Source organism: Euprymna scolopes, chromosome 36 (assembly GCF_053919585.1).
Source record: "Euprymna scolopes isolate OS-2025 chromosome 36, ASM5391958v1, whole genome shotgun sequence".
Lineage (NCBI taxonomy): Eukaryota > Metazoa > Mollusca > Cephalopoda > Sepiida > Sepiolidae > Euprymna > Euprymna scolopes.
Window position 1 is genome coordinate 36,101,482 of NC_136517.1, and position 22,406 is coordinate 36,123,887.

General features: G+C 36.2%; 1 protein-coding gene across 1 annotated transcript in view; it reads right to left on the reverse strand.

The window, feature by feature from the left end:
• The window catches only part of LOC145260411 (GTP cyclohydrolase 1 feedback regulatory protein-like), a 30,688-nt gene extending 14,939 nt beyond the window's left edge, over positions 1-15,749 (reverse strand). Inside the window, exon 1 of the mRNA XM_080118391.1 lies at positions 15,592-15,749. Within this exon, the coding sequence (XP_079974517.1) occupies positions 15,592-15,627 (36 nt within the window). The 5' untranslated portion in view covers positions 15,628-15,749. The remainder of the gene's footprint in view (positions 1-15,591) is intronic.
• Between the last annotated feature and the right edge of the window lie 6,657 nt (positions 15,750-22,406).

Genomic DNA, 22,406 nt, shown 5'->3' on the forward strand with positions numbered 1-22,406 from the left:
TTTCATTACTAATGATTATTATATAGGCCAATTTCTACTGTACACTCTTTAACCCTTATCCTTGAGTGGCCTCTTGGCCTTGATAATGTGTTGATACCTATAAAAAAAAAAAAGAGAAAAAGTCCAATGTGAACAAGTTCTAATTGAATCGTCCCCCTAAGTAATCCAAGTTACAAAATTCCCACTGTTTACTATGCTAAAATCACAATGACTAATGTATACCTATTAACCCTTATCCTTGAGTGGCCTCTGGGCCTTGATAAGTGGTGACACCCATGTAAAAAAAAAAAAAATCACGTTTTGCGTTTGCTTCCGATATCTTGAAGTTTTTTATTCAATAAATTCAAGATATTCGCTTTTCTAAGGACGTCCTTTTGTTCAAACAAAACCGGTCCAGCGATTTATGTTTACTTGTTTACGCTGTTATGGGTTTATGTTTATGTACGCATGCGCAACCGGAAGTCGTAAACCGGATGTTGGGCTACAACACACGTTACAAGGTCATTTGAGTTTTATAATTATATAGATTTGGGTGTGGTTAACATTCTGGAAGAAAGCGGGGTGTATATTTTGTGAATGTGAGCAGTAGGGTTTTTTTTGGAGGGAGGTGTGGTGAAGGAAGGGAGTAGGGATGAGGGAGGAGGGGAAAGTACGATTTCGTATGGTTAGGCTGTGGAGAGGTGTTGGCATTCGATTATTTATTGGTCTAAGCTTTCGCTTTGATCTGAAGTAATGAAGTACATATAACATATATATATATATATATATATATATATATATATATATATATATATATATATATATATATACACTTGTGCCCGATATTATTCATACCCCTCGGATCTTTGAGATTTCTGTAAGAATATTGCTCATACCAGAAGATAGACAATATTAAAGGGATTTCAAACAATAAATCAAGCATAAGCATTTAATTTAAACTCAACAAATAAATAAATTATGCAAGTTTGAAGCATTATACTAAGAAAAACAATAATGACACTAGTTCAAAATTATTCATACCTCTCTTACTAATAGTCAATAGCATGCCCTTTATTCTTAATAACTGCCTGTAACCGGTTTGGATATTTATCAACAAGGTTTTTACAATCATCAACACTGATTTTTTACAATTCTTCAATGCATTAGTTCTCTTAATCCCTCAAATTTCTAGGTTTCCGCTTTTTAACCTCAGTTTTCAATATGTGCCAGAGGTTTTCGATAGGGTTCAGGTTAGGACTCTGGCTAGGCCATTCCAAAACATTAATGTGATTATCCTCAAACCATTTCTTGACTATTTTGGCAGTATGTTTTGGATCATTATCCTGTTGAAGGACCCAGTTTGGTCCTAAATGGAGCTTCTCCGCATCCTGTCTAAAGTTTTTCTGGAGTATCTCCAAATATTGCTCCTTCTTCATGGTTCCATCTATCTTGACCAAACTACCTGGACCACTAGCCGAAAAGGAGCCCCAAAACATTAGGCTACCACCACCATGTTTCACCGTGGGTATGGTGTTCTTTGGGTTGTAAGCTTCTCCTTTTTTCCTCCAAACGTAAGAAGCATCCATATGGCCAAACAATTCAATTTTTGTTTCGTCAGTCCACAAAATACTTGAGAAAACGGCCTCTGGAGAATTCACACGGGTCCTAGCAAACTTTAGACGTGCTGCAAGGCGTTTTCCGGTGTGCAATGGAGTCCTTCTTGGTCTTCTTCCTTTCAGACCATTTTCATGCAGAGTCCTTTGCAATGTTTGCCTTGATATTTTTATGCCAGAAGACTCCAGATTTTCTAAAATGTCCTTAGTAGTGGTGGTTGGATTTGCATTAACACTTCTTACAATATTCCTGGTGGCTCTAGCAGACAGTTTCCTTTTCCTTCCTCTACCAATCAAGTTGTTTGTTGTGTGGTGGCTCTGGAATTTTTTGATGATGCTCTGTACTGTTGCTGTAGGGACCTCAAATTTCTTGGAAATTGACTTGTAACCTAAACCATCCTTATGTGAATTCACAATTTTAGTCCTAAGATCATTACTAAGCTCTTTTTTCTTCCCCATTCTAATAATTTTTATTCTTTTTTTGGTTTTCAATTGATATCATTTTAATTTCTGAAAAATGCAAAAAACGAAATGAAATTAATCAAAGGTTGTATAAAAGCATTCAAAATAAGAATCAAACAGGAAACAAACAGTCAGAAACTCGATTAATACTGAAAAAATAAGGGGGTATGATTATTTTTGAACATTGCAGATTTTATAAATAGCTGTATATTTCTTTTATTACAAGTATCCCGAGATTTTAAAATGACGAAAATGATCAGAAGACGTTTATTAAGAATATGTATCAATATGGACGTAAACAATAAATTCTTACAAAGTTACACCTAATAAACTCAATTTTCAAGAGGGGGTATGAATAATATCGGGCACAAGTGTATATTAGGCTCATTACCGTTGGATCCCGATTTCGAATCTCGCTAGATACAGCCACTCTGATGAGTCGTAAACGACGAAACACGTGTCAGTGGATAATTACATTTTAAAAATAATATATATACTGCTCCCCATGTGGGGGTACCAGATTGGTTAAAAGAGAAAATTATTCCCAACTCGCATTTCGGTAAAAATGCACTTTCTTAAATAATTGAATTCATTTCAAAAACCTATTGCTAAAACCAAAACAAAACCACACACACACACATATATATATATATATATATATATATATATATATATATATATATATATATATATATATATATATATATATATATATATATCACAGAGTCTGTGCGTGTGTGCGCGTGTTTAACGGAAATGATACGTGACCACATAGATTCTGGTCGTGACTTAAACAAATGTAAATTTGTTGGAAGATAAACTGAAACGCTATTGATAAAGTGTTCGACTTTTTTGTTCTTCTAAATTAAAAAATGCCCGATGGCCAACGACAAAGAGGATTTGCTAACAAACTTATCTTCGAAAGCCTTTGAACCGACTCAATATTCGAGTAGATAACATCAATATTTAAATGACTGGGTTCGAAAAAATACTTTTAAAATGACACATTTGCTTGTTAATTAAGAAAAAAAAAATAAAATAAAATAAATAAAAACAGATAAAATCGATGGTGGTGGTGATCATGATGATCGTTAATTTTTTGTTTGTTTTTTTTTTGTTGTTTTTTTTTTTGCACAGGAAGTTATTGAACACAAGGAAGTTATCAAGACCCAGAGGCCATTCGAGGATAAGAGTTAACGAATAGACAGTGATAAAAGATAATGGTAGTACAAGGACAGTTCAACAAGAACTTGTTTCATGATGGGGGTTAAAGAATTTGTGGAGAGGTCAGCAGAGATGCTTAGAGCAGAGCAGAGCAGAAAGAAAGAGAGAGAGAGGGAGGGGGAGAAAGAGAGGGGAAAGAGAAAGAGAGGGGAGAGAGAAAGAGAGAGAGTTACGTCATCTCCGGCTATTACTCACGCAATGTTTTTTTTGTTTTGTTTTTTTGTTTTGTTTTGTCTTTGCACAGGAAGTTATTGAACACAAGGAAGTTATCAAGACCCAGAGGCCATTCGAGGATAAGAGTTAACGAATAGACAGTGATAAAAGATAATGGTGGTACAAGGACGGTTCAACAAGAACTTGTTTCATGATGGGGGTTAAAGAATTTGTGGAAGAGGTCAGCAGAGTTGCTTAGAGCAGAGCAGAGCAGAAAGAAAGAGAGAGAGGGAGGGGGAGAAAGAGAGGGGAGAGAGAAAGAGAGGGAGTTACGTCATCTCCGGCTATTACTCACGCAATACTATTGACAGACTATACAGCATTTTTTTTTCCTGCCTTTGTCAGAAACATCGCTCATAGTAGCTGAGAACTGAGGGACAAAATAGGAGAAGCAAGAGTTACGAGGCTGCCAAAAATGCATCTACAATACCTTTTTGCTCTTGATTTGACTTCCAAACTAATCTGTCTCTGCTCAGGTCTTTATTGTTTCCTCGTTCTTTCAAGTCCATTCTTAGTACTACCTCCCATTTTTTCCTTACTCTTAACTCTGTGAACCGACTCTGCTACCTCAATCATTCTACATTTACTAATCTAAGAACTCTCGTCCATTCTTTCAATGTGACCAAACCATCAAAGTCTCATGTTCTGTCCAGGTCCCCTTATACTGTCCAGATTTAATCTTCCTCTGAGATCATCAGATCTAAGCCTGTCTTTAGGACTCACATTACAAATCCATTGTATCATTCATAACATTTCTCTTCATGCAATGCATGTCCTCAACACTTACAGGCCAATTTTCACTTCCATACATCATCACATTGAGTATACATTTTTGACTGGGTGATTCCAATATTTTCCCGATTCTGATACAATTCCGATTCTTTTAAAACCTCTAAACTTAAAACCATGGAGTTGTTATTTATTATTTTTTATTTTTAGATTAGCATCCAAACTTCTTAGAATCAAGTGTTGTAGCTATTTATTGACTGTGTTTATATTAATTTCAGTTTGAAATTAAACGTCTGTTATTTTTGTTTAGTTGTGAAAAATCAAGTTTCTGTTCTCTTGATTGTGATAAAAACAAAACCGAAGTAGTCAGCACACATGCTCGTGACGTGTTGGTCACATGACTGTTTCTGCCATTGTTTACTTTTCTTTTTCAGTGGAAGCGGTGATCTGGCATACATCGCGACAACTTAACTTACACCTGCTTTCATCTCATACTCACACTGATTCACTCAAATTAGTTACACATCTCTATTTTACCTCTAAGTGGCCCGGAAGTAGGGTCTCATTTTACGTTAAATTTGTGTAGAAAACTGACTCTCATCCCATCTCATTTTAAATTTAAAATATTTGAGTTTTTTTTTTTATTCGTTTTTTTTTTTTTTTTTTGCAGATATTTTTTTCAGGTTGTTTATATGAAATCACCCTAAAAAAGTAGAATCTGATGGGGAGAGGGACTACTATGGGTGTGATCATAAAAAAATACCGTTTCAGCTACTGCACATCATTTTCTTTTTTAATGAAATTACATATGACGTGAAACAATATGATTACTAATAAATAATGTCAATGAGAGATAATCTACCATTATTCAATATGGTTCTTGATCAGAATTCCCCTTTACATTAAAAAAAAACAAAAATAAAAAAAATCTGTATGATGTACATACCTGTGACGGAAAGAAAATGTCATATTCCAAAAATTACGTAAATTGATCAAGTAAAAAATAAAATCGTGCCATTGCTGCAGTAGCAGTGTCAGATGTCGCTATTAAAAATGAGTGAGAAAAAATTGAATGATTAGACTCACTATCTTTCGAAGCTTATAACTACTTGAAAAATGTAATTTAAACCCTATTTTTTTTTTCAATAAAAGGAGCAAAGATCAAATTTTAAAATAATAAAAGGATTAATAGAAATGCAATTTTTTTAAAAATCGGGTTTCCTTAAAAAGATTTAAAGAAATTCAACGAATTTTAATTTACTTCAAATATAATAAAAATATATAAATTCCAACAAATCACTTACCTATAAAAATACTAATCAATGGGTGCTTCCATTCTTCATTCATAAGAATTTGTCCATATTTATATTTTATATTCCATGTACTTTTTAAATAAAAGAATTTTTTAAGCAAGTATTCAAAAAGACTGCGATTTTAAATTCTGATATCAGATGGTCACAGAGCATATTTGTCTCCCTTTCTTCCAATTGCACAAAACTATTCTTTTTTTTTTGTTTTAAATTAGATTATTTTCTTTATTGATCTTTTATCTTCAATTTGTGATATATAAATTTGAGGTGAGAAAATTAATTATTTTCTTTTTAATAGACATTTCAAAATGGCGGGGGTGAATTTAAAAAAAACGTTTGTCTAGAATATTATATTCAGTTTATTGGAAAGAGCATAAAATTTTACATTAAACCTGCAAATATCGTAAAAATTGAACCAATAGAAAAATTGTTATAGATTTTTTAATTGAAAAAATTGAAAAAAATTTACCTCGTAAAATTGAATTGATTTCATTACATAGAAAAAATGGCTGCATGAGCGCGCGCATGCACTTTGTAAACACTGTTTTTTTTTTTAAATAATAAAAAAAAATATTTCTATTATTTTTTAAAAAACTTTAATAGTTTATTTTGGAAGTATATTCCATAAAGAAATTAAACAAACCCCTTTAAAAAGAGAAATTATTTTATAGGCCAGTGCTCCTTTTGGAGAGAAAGGGGAGCTGACTTTTAAATCCTACTTTCCAACCCTTGTGTTACATTTTTAACTGTGGTGTTAGAGAATAGACGGACAGAAGCAGTAAATTATCTGTCTATCTATGTTTATCTGTGAATCTATCTATATATCTGTTTATCGATCTATCAATCTATCTACCTTTCTATCTATCTCTCTATCTGTCTATATAATTATCTATCTATCTAGCAATGAGTGGCTAACAGAGACTAGAATGGTGGTCACTCAGAACAAGAATGTAAGGAGAAGAAGGGATTTCCTTACCCATGCACTAGTTGTGGGTTAAGGACTCATTTTTCTGTAATGTGCCCCAAGACATCAAAATCCTCTGTAGGAAGGACTTCCTTATCTGATGGTGAAAATTGCATATTCCTTGTTTTCAGTGTCCTTAAAAGGTAAAGGACCCCCTAGTGTTTTTCCATTGCACTTTGGACACGGGGAGTCAAAAATCTCTTTTCTCCTAAACTATTTTGCAGGAACTGAAATCTAAGGAAAAATTTGTACATAGGCCTGTAATTATGCCTGTAAATACATTTATTGGAACAAGGTCTATGGACCTCCTAGAGCACAATATCTACATAAAATTGGGTTCTCAGGAACCGTTTCATTTTGCTGTTCTATTCACAGACAGCCTTAACTTGCAATTTTAAGTTGACAAATTTGATGAGATTACGACTAACATAACTGAGGCAGGTTTTCGTCTCTGTCATGGATATAAAGATTTAAATGTGCTACATGGTCTCGTTGGTCTGGACTTAATTCAGCAAATAAAAAATTTCTGTGTAGTTAAATATCTTAATGGGACTGCTTGGAAAATTACAAATACATTTATCCCATTTGGGGATGGGCGTAATTTTTTGAAGCCCAAATCAAATCACGAACCTCAGAATGAGTTGCCTCCCTTGATCAAGTTTGCCGATCATTACATGCTTGCTCTTCATATTTGGTGGAAAGTGTATTAAATCCTATCCCCTCTTATTCAGACATGCTTGGCCCATTTTTTTAAGAATCTTCTGTAGAACACGGAATAGAAAAATTTCTTTCCCTAGATTCCATTGGAATCAATGAAAATGCTAAACTGTCTTCATATGATGAAGCAAAGATAGCCGAATTAAAAAAAACCATCATACTAAAAAATGTGAAATATTATGTGGATCTGCCCTGGGACAACAAAAAGTCGGTTCGATTAGACTCTAATTACATGCCTTCCCTGAAGATTATGCAGAGGGTGGCCGTTTCTTTATAGAAATCCGGTTTATTCAACGAAAATCTACAAGTGTTTGAAGATTATGAACAAATAGGTATCGTTGAACCTTTCTCTGTTACTCCTGGTGAGTACAACAAATACTGTTGGATTCCTCATAGACCCGTTTTTAAGGAGGATGTTGGGATTACCACTGAAATCCGTCCTTTTTTTTTTTTTTTTTTTACATAGCATAACCTCTTAACAAGGCCCAGAGACCACTCCAAGATAAGGGTTAAGAGTGTACAGTAGTCAATTTGACAATTCGATAAATTTGTTAACTTAAGTGGAACGGCTCATCAAGAAGTTGTTTACGTTGGACTTGAATACAACCCTATTGTAATCAGCTGGAAAGCAGGAAAACGGAAGACAATTCCACAGGCGTGCAGTTCTAAGAAAGAAGCTTTGTTCATGGAATCTACGTTTAGGTTTAGGTACAGATAAAGAGTGGAGGAAATTATTGATAGTGTTTTCAGCTAGACGAGTTTTTCTTAAGAAAGTTTGGCGAGGGGGGACCATAGATTGAAGCTCAGTCAAGCACTTGCAATGAAATGAAAATAACAATAAAGCAGAAACAAACTCGCAACATCTCTTCTGTGAGATAGAGGTTGCAGGGAAGAAAAAATAACTGTCCATTTTTTTTTTTTTTTTTTTTTTTTTTTTTACATTTTCACCCCAAACAAGGCAAATTGCCACTTTGGGGGGCTACTATCAGGGGCAACAGCTACTGGGGTACTATGTAGGGATTTGGGCAGCAAGATGTCGGTTCACGTTACACTTGAACTTCTGCACGTCAGTACTGTTGGGGAAGTAGGGACCTGGAATGGAATTCCATAGTCTAGCAGTTCTGGGGAAGAAACTATTGGAGTAGAAAGATCTTTTACATCTAGGGATCTCTACAGTGTGGGGGTGGGATTTAGCAGCTTGTCGGGTTTGTCGAGGGTGCTCACATCGTGGGGGCACAAGTGCTTGCAGTTCGTCAGAGCATTCACCACTAAAATACTTGTAGAACAGGCAGAGGGATGCAACATTTCGTCGATGGGACAGAGGCTGAAGCTTAGATGCCAGTTCAGGGCCTATCAGGTTTGCGACTCTCTTTTGAACCTTGTCAAGGAGCGAGAGACTAGTAGCAGATGCACCAGCCCAAATGTGACACATCTGGGCTGGTGCATCTGCTACTAGTTTCTCGCTCCTTGACAAGGTTCAAAAGAGAGTCGCAAGCCTGATAGGCCCTGAACTGGCATCTAAGCTTCAGCCTCTGTTCCATCGACGAAATGTTGCACCCCTCTGCCTTTTCTACAAGTATTTTAGTGGTGAATGCTCTGACGAACTGCAATCACTTGTGTCCCCACGACGTGAGCACCCTCGACAAACCCGATAGGCTGCTAAATCCCACCCCCACACTGTAGAGATCCCTAGATGTAAAAGATCTTTTTACTCCAATAGTTTCTTCCCCAGAACCGCTAGACTCTGGAATTCCATTCCAGGTCCCTGCTTCCCCAACAGTACTGACGTGCAGAAGTTCAAGTGTAACGTGAACCGGGTCGAAAAAAAATGCCGGAAATTTTTCTCTAGAGTAGATAAACTTAGGACTTTATTTAAGTAGTATACTTAATATATACTATTACTGCAAGCTTGCCTGTATTAGAAATACTTTCTTCTTGCTGGCGAATCATACTATCTTATATAGTTAGCCTTATGTTCAAGTACATTCGAAATATAATACAGTGCAAAGAAACAGTCACTCATGAAAACGAACCTCCTAAATTAAAACCTTGAATAATAATTTAAACTCTAATGTAAATTAATATTAAGCAGACTTTACAAATTGATAATAGTTAATTATTGGATTTTAATTAATTATAAGATGAAACTTTAATGATTCAAACTAGACAGATAATGACAAACTTCCACCCATTAATATGGGGGGGGGGAGATTATCACCAAAAGTGTCATGAATTATTAACTTCGCACCGGACTTACTACTTAGATATATATAAGTCACTTGTACCCATTCCCCTCCCCCCCCTTTTTTTTTTTTTTTTTTTAATGGAGAGTAGATAATACAGTGGATGTGTTATCGGCAGCTCCAGTAACTCTCGCTTCTCCTATTTTGTCATTCAGTCCTCATTCAATGAGTGATTTTTCTGACAAAGGGTGAAGAAAAAGCTGCTTAAAGGTCGGTACTACTTGGTGACCAGTAGTCTGAGATGTCGGAAATTTTTCTGTCTCTGTCTGTCCTTGTGGCCATGTCACTAGTAAGGGTTCTGGAGGTAAACGTTTTGTCTGGGCTGACGTTATCTGCCTGATAGTCAGGGACCCGAACCTTGGATTAACCACTAAGGAGGCTGTCCTATCAGCAGGCGCAAAGTACTGGGACTGCTGTATTGCCATTTGGTGAGTGGATCTGGACCATGCAGTAGTCTCTGGTGGGGCCTCTCGATGCCATACTAGTGGGTAATTGTTACGGCTTTACCTTTTCGTGTGCTACAAATAAAAAATTTTTCCTGTCTTTTTCTCTCTTACTTTCCCTCTCTGTACTGCTCTAACCAAGTATGCCGACCTATTCCACAAATCCCAAAACCTCAACATGAAATATCTCCAGAATAAAAACTCGATTAAACCTAGAACCCCATCTTCCAGCGTAGACCCCTACTACCAGGTCTCCTTCTCCAATATCAGGGGTCTACGTTCCAACCTTCCAGAGGTTGAAACCCAATTACAGGAGACGAAACCGGACATATTATTTCTAAGTGAAACTGGAATAGGGCCGACCACTTCCCTAGATGAGTTCATAATTAATGGATACTCCAATTTAACAGCTAAATCTGACACCCAAGATCGCCATGGGCATGGAATATGTGCCTACATTAAGGATGGCTTCCCATGTGGCAGGGATATCTCTAGAGAAGATCCTAATTTACCCTATATGTGCTTCAGGGTTGCACTTGCTAACACCACTGCATTTATATTTGCTCTCTATAGGCCCCACAACAGCGGAGTTACTATCTTTAAGAGCATATCTGAGAAAATAGACCACATACTGTCTTCACATCCCTCGGCTAACATCCACATCTGTGGTGACTTCAACGTCCATAACGTGGAATGGCTGACCCATTCAAATAAGACAGATGATGAGGGGAGGTTTTGTCATGATTTTGCCATTGCTTATGACCTCACTCAGATAGTTCGCGAACCCACCCGTGTGCCCGATACACCCAATCAATGTGCAAGCCTCTTAGACCTTTTTCTCTCAACTTCCCCTGAGCTATGTTCATGTACCGTTCATTCTCCTTTAGGATCCTCCGACCACTCCGTCGTATCAGTTAAGATAAAAACGAAATGTAAGAAGCTGTATACCGATACTCTATGGCTGACTGGGATAGCTTCCGTACATTCATATCTGATTTACCTTTGCACTCCATGTTTAAAAAGGAAGTGTCCTCTATAGTATCAGATCTGACCGAATGGTTAATTGTAGGCATAGACCAATTCATACCATCTAAAAAATTCCAACAAAAACCTAACAGCCAGCCATGGTTCTCCCCAGAATGTGCTGCTGCTATCGCGCACAGAAATCACTTTTTCCATAGCTACCAACGTAATAGATGCACTGAGACTAAAGCTGCTTTCAGGACTGCCAGCAACCACTGTAAAAGAGTAATAAAAAATGCAAGAGAGCTATATGCCCAGTCTGTTAAATCCAAGGTAGCTGATCAGCGGCTTGGTTCCCACCAGTTTTGGCAAATAACAAATAGGATCCTGAACAGAAGTGTGCGTTCTATTCCAACCATTATCAATGGACCAGAGGTCATCTCGTCAGCATCAGACAAGGCCAAACTATTTGCAAAGAACTTTGCAGCTAATTCTACCTTATGCGACGAAGGCCATCAACTCCCCATATTTCCTCCTATAACACAGAACAAGCTAGGTAGCATACAAATATCCGTGCATGAGGTCGCCAAGCTAATAAAAAACCTAGATTCCAGTAAAGCAACTGGCCCTGATGGCATCCCAATTATAGTGTTAAAAAAGCTTCAACCAGAACTTGCTCCCATACTTATGAAACTATTTAAGCGCTGCCTTAAGGAGAAGTGCTTTCCGACCCCCTGGAAGACCTCATCAGTTTGCCCTGTATTTAAGAATTCAGGTGATAAGTCATCTCCCTCTCAGTACAGACCAATAGGTCTCCTGTGTGTTATGAGTAAGTTGCTGGAATCAATATTAAATAGAGAAATAGTCAACCACCTTAGCAGGAATAACCTTCTTAGTGACACACAATATGGTTTCCGCTCTGCAAGATCTACCGCAGATGTGCTGACGGTTATATCCCACAGGATTAGTGAATCTCTTGACAAAGGCTTCCTTTCTAGGGCAATTGCTCTTGACATATCAAAGGCCTTCGACAAGGTATGGCATAAGGGTCTACTTCACAAGATTTCCAGCTACGGTATAACTGGAAATGTTTTCTCAATCATTAAATCATTTCTCTCCGATAGGCTCATAAGAGTAGTGGTAGATGGACAAAAATCGGAGGCCTGCAATATAAATGCTGGGGTCCCTCAGGGGTCAATCCTGGGCCCAACTCTCTTCCTGATCTACATCAATGACCTCCCTAAACACATACTTAAATCATTCGTTGACATCTATGCTGATGACACGACCATATACGGCAACACATCAAAGGCTGTAAATGACAAAGTTCTCTCTGATTCTCTCTCCTCTGATCTCGAGCGCGTGGTTCAGTGGGGGAAGATGTGGCTAGTTACCTTTAATGCATCCAAAACCAAACTCCTATCCTTACATCATCAACGCTCTGATCCCCAGCTGGCATCAATTGTGATGGATGGCTCTCGTCTGGGTGAGGCCCTGTGTTTTGACAAGCTTCTGGGTTTGACCTTTACTCCTGATCTGAAATGGAACACGTACATCAAGTCTGTTGCCAAGGTCGCTGGAAAGATGGTAGGATCCTTCTACCGCTCCAGAAGATATCTCACTACTGATGCAATTCTCTATCTATATAAAAGCCAAGTACGTCCAAGGATGGAATACTGTTGCCATATCTGGGCAGGAGCTGCCAAAAACAGCCTATCATGCCTTGACAGAGTACAAAATAGACTTCGTGGCTTAGTGGGGGATGCCCTTTTCTCTACCCTGCAACCCCTCTCCCACAGAAGAGTCGTTGCGAGCCTATCCTTGTTTTATCGTTATTTTCATGGCAGGTGCTCGTCTGAACTCCAATCCCTGGTCCCCCCTCGCCAATCTTTCACGAAAAACACCCGTCTAGCTGAATCCACTGTGAAAAATTTCCCCCACTCTATATCTGTGCCTAAATCAAAACGCGGATTCCATGAACAAAGCTTCTTTCTTAGAACTGCACGCCTGTGGAACTCTGTTCCGTCTGCCTGCTTCCCTCCGGACTTCAACTTGGATGTCTTCAAGTCTAATGTTAACAAATTCCTAATGAACCGCCCCCTTAAGTAAACACTCCATCAAATCTCCACACTAACGTAATGTACTTGCAATAACCCTTATCCCTGAGTGGCTTCCGGGCCTTGATAAGTGGTGATCACTGTGTAAAAAAAAAAAAAAAAAAAAAAAAAAAATCTTACTGCCCAAATCCCTACATAGTACCCCAGTAGTTGTTGCCCCTGATAGTAACCCCCTACACCAAAGTGGCAATTTGCCTTGTTTGGGGTGAAAATGTAATAAAAAAAAAAATAAATTAAAAAAAGTTACCTTGTATTCAATATCTGGAAAAATGTAATGGCTACCCATTACTTTTTCTTTCCTCCTTTGGCAGTGTGTCAAAAATTGCCTGACTTGAAATGCAAACTTTCATTGGTTGATAAGAATTTGTTTTATTACAGTCTTTTTGATTGGTTGATTGAAATTTAAACCCCACGCACACAGGATTTTCAAACCGAAAAACTTGAGTTTGCATGTTTTCATCATCTCTCCTTTCATGCACGGACTCAAATTTAAGGGCGATTGGAGCCCTTTCTTCTCTCCTGTTAGAAAATATTCTACCTAACTAATTAGGTTTCATTCCTTGATGTGATATCGTCTCCTTTAAATCAGCTAAAAATGTTGATATTAAAAATACTATTCGATGGAATTAACCACCTACTCTATTGGAATCATAATTAAATGGATCCTTTAACAAGAACTTTCAAACTCTACTCAGTAGAGATTTAACTAACACTTCTCACGAAGCATCACCTATCAGACTCAGCCGAGATGCAAAATGACGCAATAATTTTGCAACCTAGAAGAAAGACGACTGGTTTTATCATACTGGGTAAGTTTACTTTTCATTCGTTGTGTCAATTTCTTCTCTGTCAATTAGTTCTAAATTGTGTGAGATTAAATTTCTCACAACAGAAACCCATACGCATGCACATATGCACGTACAAACACCCAAACACACACACACATACATACACAAACACACACATATACACAAACACAAGCACACAGAGGGAGATATCAATCACACCAGTTGTTAAAGGTGCCACAGGGATTATGAAGAAGAACCTGAAGTCCTACCTAACTAATATTCCTGGTGAACCAAGTGCAAAAGAGATCCAGACAATTGCACCTAAGGGAATAACGAGGATACTAAAAAGAGCTCTCGGTTGGATTCAATAAAAAACAGGGCAATGTTGGCAGCTGGTTTGGCTGCCTCATACCCAACGTTACAATATTTAAAGGAACAAAATTAAAAACATGCAAACTCAAATACACATACACACACATACACACGCGCATGCGCCCCCTCCCCATAGAAATTTGTAGAATTTCAAATTTATAAGCAAGCGGACGGAATACATACAAGCTTGTATACAAACAGGATATTTGTAAGATATACAATAGTAAAGGTTTATTTTTTCAAAGTGTATTATGTCACCCGTTTTAAAATGATACTTGTAATAGTCGTCTATATCGCCTAACTATGACTATTGTGTTTTATTCTGCGATGTCAGCAGGTTATGTAACTTTAATGAAGCGGCCTTTTATTTACGTCGACCAACCACGCTTGAATAAGTAAATATGCCTGTTTGTCGTATATTTAACTAAAAAAAAAAAAAAAAAAAAAAAAACGTTTAGTAAATGTTTATTTTTATTGTAGATTTCCACCCGCACCGCAATGCCCCCGTCCTCCTTAATAAGATTCTACATTTTTAGGCGATTACATGTGCAATGCCTTGTAAAAAACTAAACAATAATAATTTTAGAATTCAGAGTGGGGAATCAGTTTCAAATATAAATTTAACGTCGTAAAGTAATCTACCAATATAGCGTTATTCTAGCGTTTTTATTTATTTTTTATTTTATTTATTTCTTTATTTTCTGTAGAAGATAAATCGGCGCTTCTACACTATAAGGACAAAATTTTAGAAATCGTGATTCTGAAGTTCACACGAAAACGATGGTATCTATGCATTCCTCGTATTTTTAAGATGATTATATAAAAAATTACGAAAATCGATAAGTTAGGAAATTATTAATTAAGAAAAACAAAAATAGAATTTGATGAAAACAATCGTAAGACACAGGAGAGTTCAAAAGGGAGGTAATTTTCTGTTTCAATTTAAACAAGATGGCTGTAATTTTTCACCTGTTAACACGATTAAAGTTGTTTGTTGTAATAATGTTGTAATATTCAGGTAATTTCGACTGCATAATTTGGAAGCTATCATTGTAATTTTGTAGAATCGACAAAAAAAAAAATCAATAGAAACCATTTTTTTTTTTTTTTTTTTTTTTTTTAATATCTAAAAACTCCATTTATCGACTACAAAATTTCGTTCTAATACTGTAGAAGCACCGATAAATCTTGTACGCACCTTGGGGGTTGGGTGGATCCTCGTTTTTCAGCGATTGCGGGTTAGGACTTACGGCTTTGCCATTCGGACTAAGGGTTAGTAGTAAAATAAACTGGTTAAAAAACAATTTTTAAAAACACAAACTAGAACGGCCCGGGAATGGGAATTCTTCACTTTTAAGATTTTTTTTTTTTTTTTTTTTCCGTTTCAAAAATCCTTCTTTAATGCGTGAAGAATTCGAATAAAGCAACACAAAGAAAGAAAGAAAGAAACTCACCAATCTGATTTGTGTGCTGATGAGGACGTAAGGCATTGTTAAATTACAATTAAATCTGCTTTTAAAATTTTCGTTTTATTTGACAGATGTGCAAAGTCAACAACAGATGACAATTTTCCCAACAAGTGGTGGTAGTTGCGGACGTTTCACGTTTTCCGCAACAGTTATAAAAATACGGATGCTCAAAAGAAACAAAATAAATTGTTTTTCTCTCTCAAACGAATTCGTTGCATTTTAGTTGAAAACTCCAAATGGCTATACTTCTTCATCTCCGGGCTACAACTTTGCGCCTAATTTGTCCTGAATATAATTTCTTAAATTTTGTCCAAATAAATAGCTTAAAGTACGGTATCTGTTCTATCTCTAGTCAGTGAAGGATGGATACTTCAAGATTGGGGCAATTTTAATGTTTATCCTAGTCCAGAATGCCCTTTCTTGGAGAGCTGGAATTTCCCCACAATTAAAAAAATCGACCGTGTGTTTAACTCTTCCCTCGTGGGGAGGGGGGCTCAATTAAATATTAACAACTCAACTAAAGTAAAGAAAATTGTATCCTTTGCCCTAATGCGGTCAAGAACAAAATAAAAATGAATTTTTTTCGCTTTTAATATTCTGCAATAAAAATTTGTTAAAAAGAAATTTAAAAAAAAAAAAGACAGACTCTACATTGAAAGTTCACTTTACTTTATAAATTCAACATAAAATGATCACCTACTTCCAGATCATATAGCAGAGGACAGAATCAGTAACCATTTTTAGGTATGAGGGGCCTGCCAAAAGTAATACCTCCTATTTTTTTATTTCACCTGAATGGATCAGAAGGGGATTACAAATTGCATTGTTATGATAGCTGAACTTATTAATTCATGACCTGAAAGTTTCATCTCTCTGTTGCAGATATTGATGGTGTGAGATTTTAAGAAAGCAACTCCTGTCATAGACATGCGTCAGAAGCAGAGATGCATCATTTAAATTCTTGACAAAAGTGCATTGAGAATGGTGGTAACTATGTAGAAAAATAAATTCTGTAGCACAAAGGGTCGCTCATTTTAATGGTATAACTCCCATCTTTGTAACTCTTCAACTTTTTTAATTAAAAAAAGGGGGAAAACTTTAATTTTGTAACGACCCTCGTAATTTTGAAATGGCTACCAATTTTTAATTAAAAAATTATTTTTTTAAACTGTTAATATATTTAAATTTTATTTCTTTCTTGAACAGCCACCCCATTTTCTTTTTTCTTTTTATTTTTTGCTTTTTTTTTATATGATATTGACACTCTAAGTATTGGGATTAATGTAACAGAGCGCAGACACGCATATGGAAACTGCATGCAAATAACCGAGCCATGTGCAAGGTCATGTCACGGCAAGGAATAAGGAAAGGGTTATAAATAGAAGAACGTGTGTACAGATGGATTATCACATAAGAGAGAAGACAGATAGTCGTGTTGCACACGTGGGCCGAGAACAATAGGTTTGGACAATAGAGAAGAAATTATTGTGGAAAGTCAGCATCATCAGCAGTAGCAACCCTGCCGACCATGGTTCTTCAATGCTGACGGCTAGCCATAGCCCGAAACAACTCAACTTTTGACAGTAATCTTGTCCAAACGATCAAGTTGTCCATCAAAGTGTGTCTTGGTCGAGCTTGCTTTTTTGATCCTGGCATTCTACTAGTCAGTACCAGATGTTCTATGCCTCTTTGACGGTAAATATGTCCTAAGAACAGTACCTGAAAATAAATATGTGTTGTTTAAACAGGAAAAAGTGAGTCGAGTTATTCCTTGTTTTGGTTTCCTTGTAACGGTGTCTGCATGTTAAAACATGTGTAACGTTTACATTCCGACAAGACAAGGAATGACTTGACTCACTTTTTCAAGGAAACCTATGTTACATTTATAGGGGATCGTTTTTAGCCCTCTTGCAGTTTAGATTAACCAAAATATGAGGAAAATACGGGAACACATTTGGGAGTACACCGCCTGTAAGAATGTCATTTGATTGGCTATTGAAATTGACGTAATTATTGTAATAGAATTTTTTTAATAATATCATTGTTGAAGAATTTAATTATTAATTTTTTTTTAATTATCAATTACTTAATTATTATTATTATTATTATTATTATTATTATTATTATTATTATTATCAGCTCACAAGGAGCTTTCACACAGGTCATAAAGGATTTCTCCTTGAAAACAGCCTGTGGTATTCTCTGGAAGCTGAGTGACAACAAGTCTCCCCAGTTTTTCAGTGCTCTCCGCCTCTTCTGATAATATTTGCAAATGAATTTGCATTATCACAACAGCTGCCCACCATTGATTTCTTGCTAGCAGCGGCCATTGGTCTCCACTGGAATTTGAGTGGCAATAAGCCTCCCCAAGGTCCAGTTCTCTTCACACTTGTCCAGAAGAGATCTGGTCAGTGCTCTCTTCTCGGTCTTTCCATCCTCCTTGACCCTTCTCAGCTATTTGGCCTCATTCGTTGGGGGCTGGGGGAATTGGGTAAACGCTTTTTCATATTTTATCTTTGCAGCGGTTTGTCTGGTCCGTACGTGTGGCTCATGTGTATTATTCCCCGCATTCAAGGTTTTCCTTAATATTTCAGTTGTTTTCATTATTGTTATTCATTGTATCTTTCCAGTCATTCCTCTAATTCCAATTTCTCCCATTTTTTTTTTCAAAGTTTTTTCGGAATTGTTCCTATTATTATTATTATTATTATTATTATTATTATAAAAATATAATTATGTACAATCTACATTTGTTGGAATTTGTGTGGCGAAGAAGGAAATCAAATCGGGTACTTTCTCCCCGTATATTATTATGTATCCGATATTATTTGTAATTATGCTTATTTGTTTGTTTCTGTATTTAATAAAAATCATTTAATAAAACATTTCTGTTTTTAATAAAAATCATTTAATGAAAAAATATTCTGTATTTAATAAAAATCATTTAATAAAAATATTATGTATTGAATAAAAATGATTTAATAAAAAATATTTTGTATTTAATAAAAATCATTTGATAAAAAAATATCCTGTATTTAATAAAAATCATTTAATAAAAAAAATATTCCGTTTTCTTATATTGTTTCGATATAATCTTATTACATCAACTTCAGTATTATTTTATTTTGACTTCCTTATTTGCTTTAAATGGTGAACAACTTTTGAGTGGTCAACCTCGAGTTCAACAGCAACTTCTCGTGTGGTTTTGTGAGGATCAGCTTCAATTAAGGCTTTTAAATGTTTGTTATCAACCGCAGTCGGCTGGCTGAGACCGTCTTCATTGCGTCACCAGTGTGAAAGTTCTTGAACCACTGCTGTGCCAAATGTTCGTTAGTGGTTCCTAGGCCAAGCGCATCATTGATATCACAAACTTTTTGGCCTAGTTTGAACTGGAACAAGAAAATTGTGCGGATTTGAATTTTATCCATGCTGTCGAAAAGCCTGCAGAAAAATGAATGAAGAGATTAAGAACAGTAACAAATAACATAATTCAATAGAGCGAAAAACGCTCTTCAAAATGATATATAATATGGCTATATATATATATATATATATATATATATATATATATATATATATGAATGATTGATATGTAGTTTGCTTGAAGCCTTGTGTGGGATAGGTATGTAGTAGAGATTTAGAAGGCTATCACAATGCGAGGAATGAATTATAGTCGTTGTTGGTAAGAGAAGACGAGAACAAGTGGCGATTTACAAATCAATTAGTACATACACATATGTCTATATATACATATATTTATTCAGTTGCATTGAGCACAAATGTCTTACTTGTTATGTCTGCGACAATATCCATTATTAATTTTTTTTTTCTGAAATTAATAATGGATATTATCGCAGACATAACAAGTAAGACATTTGTACCTAATGCGACTGAATAAATATATGTATATATAGACATATATGTATGTACTTATTGATTTGTAAATTGCCACTTGTTTTCATCTCCTCTCACCAACAACGACTATAATTCATTTCATTCCTCGCATTGTGATAGCCTTCTAAATCTCTACTACACACACACACACACACATATACATATATTCAGAAGTGAAGGTCAGACCCAGAAGTTTTGTTAAAGTAGGGAGCTTCTTTGAGACAAGAACCATTAATATCAATTACAGGCAAGTGGGGATCAGAGCGTTTATGGTGAAAAGATAGGTTAAAATTAACTAGCCATCTTTTGCCCCATTGCATCACATGATCAAGGTTGGAGGAGAGAGACTCAGAGAAATATTGATCATTACTGGCCTTTGAAGTGTTGCCATAGACGGTAGAGTTGTCTGCATATATGCCAATGAATGAACTTAGAATGTAATTTGAGAGATATTTGATTGATGAAGATAAAAAGAGTTGGATAGGATGGATCCTTGAGGCACGCCGGCATTGATACTTTGAGCTTTGAATGTCTGTCCATCAACAACTACTTGTATGAATTTATTGAAGAGAAAAGATTTGCTGATTGAGAACACATTTCCAGATATTCCATAGCTGAAAATTTTGGGAAGTAGACCTTTATGCCAAACCTTGTAAAATGATTTTCATATGTTAACATTTATTGTTTTTGAGAGGAAACTCCCATTGATAGATTCACTGGTCCTATGTAAAATACAGTCAGTACATCAGCTGTAGATCTTGCAGGATGGAAACCATATTGCTGGTCACTGAGTAGGCTGCTTTTGCTGAGGTGGTTGACAATTTCTGTATTTAACATAGATTCAAGCGACTTGCTCATGACAAAAAGAAGACTAATTGATCTGTACTGAGATGCAGAAGACAGATTTCCAGTATTTTTAAATATTGGATAGAATAATGACGTTTTCTAACGTGTTTGGAAGCATTTTATATTTAGGCATCGATTGAACAACTTTGCAAAATGGGTGCTAGTTCTGATTGCAGCTTTTTGACTACTTTAACTGGAATATTGTCAGGACGAGTTGCTTTGCTGGCAACGAGATTTTTGATGTGGCAACATCATGGACAGATATGTGGATGTCACTCAGATTATTTTTGGTCTTGGGAGGAAATTCAGGAGGTTGGTGGCCCTAATTGGATAATTCCAAATGTGTTCACAAAGGCATGTGCATATATTACATCAAGTTCATGTGTGTATGTGGTGGTTGCCATATTGAATTCTTGGGTCTTCTTGTCGAACCTGGGGCCAGACTCGGGGGGGGGGCTTCTGGTTGTGTCAGAAGAGAGAAGACTGGAGTTTGAAAGAAGTACTGTGAAATGAAAAAGAGAAAGAGTCTTTTGCACCACCTTTTAGCAACTTTGGTAGTGTACTCAGCTCATCTGAAAGATGACCTCTGATTGAAGCCAGAAAAGAAGTTGAATGCTTGCATCAATCAACACTAATCTAAAAAATTAGCACAGAATCAAAATTGCAATGGCAGCTCGTTGGAGTCGTGGTGTTTCTGCTGTTGCTGCTGTTGTTGTTTGTTGTACAGATGATACAGAGTGTCGAAATGGACGGTAGCTATTTTGTTTAAATGGCCACCTAATTAAATATTAGACAGACTTGGCATTAACTGTGTAAGAAAATGGGGTTACCAATAATAAAATACCAACATATCCACTGTAATAAAACTCGATTTTATTTAACAGGAACATATGAGAAATCCTTCCAAAAATAAAACCTCCTATTAATTTTTTTTAACTTAAAAAGTCTGAAGGGAACTTACTCATTCACTTATAATGAACTCTACTAACTATTATATAAACCACAAATTCATTATTCTTGCCGGCGAAAATATTGTGACCTAACTCAAGACTACAGACGGTCTAACTAGCCCTCAGAAAAACCGACAACCTTTCTTGTATTTACTCTTTTGTATATATATTCTTTCTACCTAAAACCCTGTTGTTTGCATCTTTCTTAACGACCTTTTCGAGGACCACAACAAAAAAATTAAAGAACTAGAAAGACGGGAGTGATAACATTAAACCAAACGACATTTTGTGCTCCAGAATTTATTTTTCTACATAGTCACCACCATTTTCAATGCACTTTTGCCAGGTATCTAATGATGCCTCTTTGCTTCTGGTGTACGTCCATGACAGTTGCTTTCTTAGAGTCTCACACCATCAATATCTACAACACAGAGATGAAACTTTTAGGTCATGAATGAATAAGTCATCATAACAATGCAATTTGCAATCCCCGCTGTAGTAATATAAGGCAAGTTTGCTTTTGGTTTTATGGAAATCGCGTGAAGCTACTTAATGTAAGGAATTAACAAGAATGAAAGACTTAAGATGCCTATTTACTTTAGTCTTGAAAAGACCAAGACTAAAAATTGGAGGAAAACAGTCAGCAGGAAGAGAGTTTCACAAGTTTGTGGTTCTTGGAAAGAAGCTACTGGAATAAGAAGCTGTATTCCAATGAGGTATTATAAACATTAATTTTATTTAACAGGAGTTTGTTTGGCAGGCGGGCTTCAGCTAAATGTTGAATTCTGGAGTTTCATCTTGTCTTGTGATTTTCCAGCAAAAACACGAGAGCATGTTCTTATCGTCTTATCTTTCCAACATCTCGTCCAGGAGTTGAGTATATCTTCATGCCAGCTAGGTGGATTGAAAACGAAAGACTACAAGTATGCATATGCACTTATTAATTATGTATCTTTATACGAGTTTGGACGTGCCTGTTTTAGCTAGCGGCATAATCACATTGACACACCCGCTGAATCACCAAAGTTAAGTAACGTTGAACCTGGTCAGTATTAAATGAGTAACCATTTGGGACTTCCGGGTGCTGTATGTGCTCTCCGCTTATCTCGG